This window comes from Vulpes lagopus, chromosome 1 (assembly GCF_018345385.1).
Source record: "Vulpes lagopus strain Blue_001 chromosome 1, ASM1834538v1, whole genome shotgun sequence".
NCBI lineage: Eukaryota > Metazoa > Chordata > Mammalia > Carnivora > Canidae > Vulpes > Vulpes lagopus.
The window spans coordinates 5,685,067-5,692,928 of NC_054824.1; the positions used below are offsets into that span (position 1 = coordinate 5,685,067).

Below are 7,862 nucleotides of genomic sequence, written 5' to 3' on the forward strand. Positions count from 1 at the left end.
TAAAACCCACTCATTGCCGCCACATCCTGCCCAGCCTGCCGTGCTTTGGCGGACAGGTGGTGCCGCTGATGGCACTCTAGCCTCTACCTCTGAAAATTCTTTTCTCTGAAAACGATCTCTTAATCATAGCTTTGTTATTGATAATGAGGGCATTAAGAGCACATGAGTATACATTATGGATACCACTGACTCAGTGTGCCCAAACGATCATTGAGGCCTGCAGGCGCCCAGAGAACTGTGTAATCTCAGTTACACAAAGAATAACTTGGCAGGGTCGGTCACCGTAAAGAGCAGCGGGTCAGCATAAGGCTCCCCCCTCCGCTTTTCTTTGCCACGTGAGCTTATGTCCCAGAGAAATCCAGCCAGGCTTCTTGCTCGCCGAAACGTGCCGTGACGGCAGTGCCAGGCCGTGATTCCAAATAAGCAAAGTGTAGCTGCGAGCTTAAGTTGGCTGTCCACTGTCCACAATGCTGGATCTGAACCAGGAGCCTCCGTAAGTGGCCCCTGTGTCCTGTGCGTCCCGTTGTGATGACCATCCTGAGCCTTCCTCTTCTCCCACCAGTGATTCCCCTGTCTCTTTGCTTCCCCAGCACTCCAGTTCTCGCCTGAATTACCAAAGCAGCGTCCAGGGATCCTCTCAGTCCCAGAGCACACTGGGCTACTCCTCCTCGTCCCAGCAGAGCACGCAGTACCACCCATCGCACCAGGGCCACCGCTACTGACCGCCACGGCCCAGGGCACAGACTCCAGCAATATGATGTCCGCATTGACAAGAACCAAAAATGCAAGTGATGATGACGTTTCAAACGCATCCACGTCGGTAGGAAGGCTACGTACTAAGCATTTTGTAGGACTGACTGATGTCTCTTCTTTATTGACTTAAAGAAGATTTTTTTGTGAAGTTTCCCCAACACCCTTGCCCCGCATGAGTTCCATTGTGACTTTGATACATCGTCTGATCTAATCCCAGCACTTAACTTCTGTAACCTTCAGCATTTTTTGGAAGGATCTCCTGGTGCACCTTTCTCATGCTGTAGCAATCACTATGATTTATCTTTTCAAAGCTCTTTTAATAGGATTTTAATGTTTTAGAAACGACTCCAGTGGTGTATAGTTTTATACTTCATGAACTGATCTAGCAACACAGGTAAAAAAAAAAAAATGCACCTTTTAAAGCACTACGTTGTTTTCACAGAATATGACTGTTTTGCTCATGGAAGTCTTAAACAGAAACTGTTACTGTCCCAAAGTACTTTACTATTACGTTTTTATTTATCTAGTTTCAGGGAAGGTCTAAAAAAAGACAAATGGTGGGACAGAGGGAACCTACAACCAAAAACAGCCTAGATCTTTACAGTTACTATGCTTTATGCTATGAAGAACTGTAGTATGTGGTAGTTTTTATATAATCAATCACTCATATGGAACGTAGTTCCCAGAATCACCTTGTTCTGAATAGTATTCAGTAATGAAGAATTCTAATTTAACCTTCATGTAGCGAAGTCTACCTTAAAAAGGGTTTCGAGAGCTTTGATGAACTGCAGCCCTCTGGTGCCCCGCACCAGAAAGCAGAAGAGAATATTAACTGCACTAGGGTTTCTTTAAGGAGTAAGATTGATCAAAGGACGTGTTACTTACCTTTGAAGGAAAAGCTTTTAGTGTGTGTTGTACATAAAAGTTGGCTTCTCTAAAGAACTGTTGGTTTCTTCACGTCTGGGTTAGCTTGAGTAACTTTTTTACATAATCAAGAGTACTCAAATAGAAGCCTGCAAATTAATTTGCAAATTAATCTGCTTTTAAAATAAAGAGCAGTGTTCACCATTCATATTTGCATTAGACATAGAGTGACTATTTTTAAAGCATGTTAAAAATTTAGGTTTTATTCATGTTTCAAGTATGTATTATGTATGCATAATTTTGCTGTTGTTACTGAAACTTAATTCTATCAAGAATCTTTTCATTGCACTGAATGCTTTCTTTGCCCCTAGGAGAAAACTTAATAATTGTGCCTAAAAAACTATGGGCAGATAGTATATACACGACTATACTAGATAAAGTGCGTATTTTGCATTTCCACGATCTATGAATTAGAGGCTGAGTTCTTTCTTAGCCTGTGAAAGGAGCCCCTCACTCCCCAGAGTCACAGGAAATGTAAAGATTTAGAGCTCCCATTGTAATGTAAGGGGCAAGAAATTTGTGTTCTTCTGAATGCTACTAGCAGCACCAGCCTTGTTTTAAATGTTTTCTTGAGCTAGAAGAAATAGCTGATTGTTGTATATGCAAGTTATATGCATTTTTTAAAAACTATTCTTTGTGAACTTATCTACCTGGTTATGATACTCTGGGTCCATACACAAGTAAAATAAGATTTTAGACAGAAGCCAGTATACATTTTGCACTATTAATGTGATACTGTAGCCAGCAAGGACCTTACTGATCTCAGCATAATAATGCTTATTAATAATAAAAGCTATATAGTGACACTCATTGACATTGAAGATGAAACAGTTGAACATTCTCCATTGGAAGGAATTTCTGATCGTCTCTATGGTAATTCACCCCTTCCGTTTTTGTTTTGTTTTGTTTTAATGAGAAAGTAATAGCCCTTTGCATAACGTAGCTACCTGTATAAAATCCTGTCTTGTGCCCTGAAGCCTCACTGTCCATAGTTATTGGCCATCAGATGCTCACTGTACCCTCACCACGTGCTCAATGCCATGCTGGGTGGAAGACTCAAAGGGCAAGACATGCTCCCTGTCCTTAAGGAGCCTGTGATCCATTCCATGGTGGGGTGATAGGAGTGGCTTATAAGACTATGAAGGTCCTTTTGTTTACTTCTAAACTCATTTGGATAGAGTTATTATTCCAAATTCTGCTGTGTGATAAACAGTGTTATGGAGAGGTTTCTATCTACCTTCGAGAAAGCCAGCGATTAAATATCACAACAGGCATTAATGCAGATTTGAAATGTTCACAGCAGCCTTTCAACAACAGTCAGGTGGCCCTTATAGGCAGAATAAACTCCTTAAGTGGTTGTGGGAAATTATAATGAAAACAGAATCTATGTTGCTACCCTTCGGGGGCACTTATATTTAATAAGAGAAAAGCCCACTTACATGCAGAGACCAAAATACCATGCCCCTTAATACTTTAAAAGCAACTTTGATACACAAATCTTGTGACATGTGCTTATATAATCAATGGGCTACCCTGCTTTCCTTGCAGATAGTTAATTTTATCGGCAGAACTGATACGAAAACCATGAGGGCATTTCATCAGTTTTTCCTAGTCCACAGTGTTCTCCAGGATGCGGCCAGATATCCCCATTATTCTGGTCACTATGCTGGCCCTGGCCCATTTGTTCTTGTTCTTGCCTCGGAGTAGGTGATCCCCATTGGCGCCCAATTACCCTTGAAATAATTATGGTTCATGATTTCCTTTGGGACAGGGAACAAAGCCTTTAACATTCTAATGGACCCTAAACTGTGGGACCTGGAGGTAGATCTGTGAAGCCTCTTGAGGTTAAAATTTTATCTTTGTGGTCCCCAAATGACCTCATTCCTCTCCAAATACTCATTACCATCTTGTTCCCTGAGAATACGGGGTGGGGAGTTCTCACCCCTCAGCCCGTGAGAACCCAAACCAAAGGGAGGTTATTGAAAGGAAGGAAGGAATAAAGGTGAAGGTTTTCTGCCCTCCATATTACGAATCAGTTTTCAAATTAGCCTTCTGGTGAGGTACGCATTTGGCGAAAGGGATTCTAAGCGTTCCAGGAGCCGAGCTCAAGGGTAAGGTAGCCTGGTGGCAGGGCCGTTACTACGAGGCTGAAGCAATCCTTGTGATGAAAGTAGATCGTGCAGTAACATACAAAAACCAAGGACATGTATATTTTTATATCTGTGTGGTTTTAAAACTTTAGTACGTAGAACTTTGGCCTTCTGCACTACTCTTTTGCTCTTAGAAACAATTTACATTGAAGAATGGAAAGGGACGATATTTACCTACATGTTCACTGCCTCACTCCTGGCGAAGCAACTGCTGAGCGTGTGCCCCTGAAAGGATGCTGTTTTCTCGGCTCAAGGTAAAAGGCAAAAGCACCGGACAGTAAGATTTGCAGCCTCATCTGCTTTGGATAAAACTATGTGGCAGAAACTATACGATGAAGGAAGAATTCTATGAAAATTGCAAATCCTAAACTCTACGGTGATACCTTTCTAGGGAATGGAGAAAGGCAGTAAAATAGCAGTTAGCCTACCGGAGGCTCGAAGGACTCAAGTATATGTAATGTTTTACATCAAACTTAGCAGTACGGGCCTCTGTCATCTTCAAGAGTAGTCACAGATATCATAAAGCAGAGTTCATTGTTTAGGATTTTTAAAAAATGTGTTGTACCTAAGGCCATACTTACTCTTCTATGCTATCACTGCAAAGGAGTGATATGTATGTATTATATGAAAAAAAAAAATCCTTAATGCACTGTTATCTCCTAAATATTTAGTAAATTAATACTATTTAATTTTTTTAAAGATTTGTCTGTGTAGACACTAAAAGTATTACACAAAATCTGGACTGAAGATGTCCTTTTTAACAACGATTTAAAGTACTTTTTATATATGTTATGTAGTATATCCTTTCTAAACTGCCTAGTTTGTAATCCCCATAATTCCTATTTGTGAAGTGAACCTGTCTTTGTCCCTTTTTTCAGCCATTTTCTGCACGCACCCCCTCTTTCTATGAATATAGCGATGACTGCTGCGTACGCTTCCCACACCCTGCGGCGAGGTGCGGTGCCCGCTCAGAGCCAGCTGCCCCCCAAGCCAGGCCGCTCCGTGGGGTGCGGGGGAGCAGCCACTTTGGAGCTGAGTGTTTCCCGCTTTTGAGTTGTCCTGACATCCTTCTTGAAATGACTGTTAAAACTAAAATAAATTACACTGCATTTATTTTATATTCTTGGTTGTAATAAAATTTAATTGACTTTGTTTCTATGTGGATCTTTTAAGTATAGAAAAACTCCTGTTCACAAGCTTTAGTGTCACAATTTCATCTGTAGGCCTAGAAGCTCTTGAGATTATACTCTGCCCTGCAGAGATGCAAAGTCTCCCTGGGAGTTGCAATATGTTATTTTATTCAGGATGCTTATGATGTCACAAAACCACAGACACCATGCTTACATATACCTCAGAAGCAGAATTACAGGTTTTAAGACATATCTTGGGAAAGCATCCCTTTTATAAAAAAAAAAAAAAAAAGTTAGAATGATGGTTTCGAAAAAGCAAATAGGCAGCATTTTGTGGGTAGAGTGGCATTGGGTTTTTCTCCTTTTTATAAGAACACTCTGTTTTACCTGGCTGCCCCTTATAATTTACTTGATGAATCTAATATGGTTGCTCCAACGGTCAAGGACATCATGGAGTGAACTGAAGAATGTTTAAATGGCATAAACACAGAGCTTCCATTTCTATTTAAAATAGATATTGCACGTGTCCAGTTGCTTCACTGCTTGACACAGACTGTATATATATTCAATACAGTGCTATTTGTAGGGTAGAACTGCTCTTAGAAAACTGTTCTTTGACCATAGCTGCATTTCTTTCTTTAAAAAAAAAAAAAAGATTTTTTTTTTTAATTTTTAAAAATTTGATAGCACAAGCAGGGAGAGAGACAGAGGGAGAGGAAAAAAAAAGGACTCCCCATGGAGCAGGGAGCCCAACATGGGCCTCCATCTCAGGACCCTGAAATCATGACCTGAGCTGAAAGCAGATTCTTAACTGATGGAGCTACCCAGGTGCCCCATAGCTGCCTTTCTAACCAGCCACCTGGGTAATAGGATGTGGATGACTGTACAAACTCCTTACCACTCCTGGGAAAATCATTTTGTTTTTTTGTTTTTAATTTTTATTTATTTATGATAGTCACAGAGAGAGAGAGAGAGGCAGAGACACAGGCAGAGGGAGAAGCAGGCTCCATGCACCAGGAGCCCGACATGGGATTCGATCCCGGGTCTCCAGGATCGCGCCCTGGGCCAAAGGCAGGTGCTAAACCGCTGCGCCACCCAGGGATCCCGGGAAAATCATTTTGAAAGTAGGGGTCTATGTCCTTAGCCAACTATAAGTTCTTTGTGGACAGCCCCTGGGTTTGATTCCTCCTCCACTCCCAGCATCTGTCATGACACCCCACACAGAACAGACGATTAATAGGGCAAGTCATTAGCATCATGTTTTTTTTTTTTTTTTTTTTACCTTGGCATAGAATTCCTGGATCATATTAAATGGTGGGCATTTTAAAGCCATCACTTTATCCTGCAGGTGATAGAAAGCCAGCTTGGACAAGTAAAACACAAGCCTAATAGGAACATTTGTTCAATTATTCTAAATGAGAGAATATACGGGACAGAGACAAAAATACTGACTTAAATGTATTAAGTACATTACTTCTGCTTTTTCAGGCTTTTTCTGCTGCTTAGATTTTTTCCAGAAAGTACTACTGAATTTTTTCACATAAAGGTGCTGATTTGTGTCCCTTCAAAATCCTTACAGTGAAGCCCTTATCCCCAGTGTGGCTATATTTGGAGATGAGACCTTTATCCAAGTAATTAAAGTTAAGTGAAGTCAAAAGGATAGGACCTTGATTAAAAAAAAAAAAAAAAAAAAGATAGAACCCTGATCTAAAATGGTTAGTTTCCTTGTAAGAAGAAAACACTAGGGAGCTCTCTTCCCCTACCTTCTCTCTCCCCACAGCCTTCTCTCCCTACCATGTGAGAACACAGCAAGAAGGTTGTCATCTTCAAGCCAGGAAGACAGCCTTCAACAGAAACCAAACCCTGCCAGACCTTGATCTCGGACTTCCCAGCCTTCAGAACTGTGAGAAAATAAATTCTGTTGTTGAAGTTATCCGGTTGATGGTATTTGGTTGGTTACAGCAACTCATGCAGACTAATAGAGATTTTGGTACCAAGACATGGGGTACTGCTGTAAACAAGTACCTAAACGTGTGGCAGTAGCTCATGGAGTCTGGAGGTAAATGCTAGAAATAAGAAATTTTAGAGGTAATTCTGGTGGGGGCTTAGAAAGAAGAGAGGAGAGCTGGAGAGAAAGCTTCCATCTTCTTAGAGAACACATCAATAATCATGGACAGAATGTTGGTAGAATAATGGACGTGAAAGCCATTCTGGTGAGATCTCAGATGGAAATAAGGAACAGGTCACTGGAAACTAGAGAAAAGGCAATCTTTGTTACAAACCTGCAAAGAACTTGGCCAAATTGTTCTCTAGTGTTTTATGGAAGGTAGGATTTTTGAGGGGTGAAATTTCATTTTGTTGCTTTATAGAAATACTATTGCCTTTTGCATATTGCCTTTATATCCTGCAACATTGCCAATTTCACTGCTCTGATAGCTTGTCGTGTGTGTGTGTGTGTGTGTGTGTGTGTGTGTGTGTGAGAGAGAGAGAGAGAGAGAGAGAGAGAGGATTCCCTTAGATTCTTTATATATACAATCATGTCATCTGTGAATAAAGATAGTTGTACTTCTTCCTTTCTGATTTAAAGAATTTTTACTTATTTTTCTTGCCTAAATGCATGGGCTAGCAGTTCTAATAAAATGTTGAAAAAGAACAAATATGAGTGAACACTTTGTAAGGTTCTTAGTCTTAGAGAGAAAGTATTCCTATATTTCACCATTAGATATGGTGTTAGATAAAAGTTTCTCATAGATGCCCCTATTCAAATAGAGGAAATTTCTTTCTACTTCACCTTTGACAAGAGTTTTAATCACAAACAGATGCTGCATTGTGTTAAATGCCTTTCCTACATATGAAATAATTATGTGATTTTTCTCCTTTATGTTGTTAATATGATGAATTCCAC

General features: G+C 40.4%; 1 protein-coding gene across 2 annotated transcripts in view; it reads left to right on the forward strand.

Annotated features, from left to right (window-relative positions):
• The window catches only part of CDK19 (cyclin dependent kinase 19), a 162,484-nt gene extending 157,539 nt beyond the window's left edge, over positions 1 to 4,945 (forward strand). For both annotated transcript variants that reach the window (XM_041753324.1, XM_041753333.1), the window contains exon 13: positions 591 to 4,945. In XM_041753324.1, the coding sequence (XP_041609258.1) occupies positions 591 to 722 (132 nt within the window). In that variant the 3' untranslated portion in view covers positions 723 to 4,945. The remainder of the gene's footprint in view (positions 1 to 590) is intronic.
• The last annotated feature ends 2,917 nt before the right edge of the window (positions 4,946 to 7,862 follow it).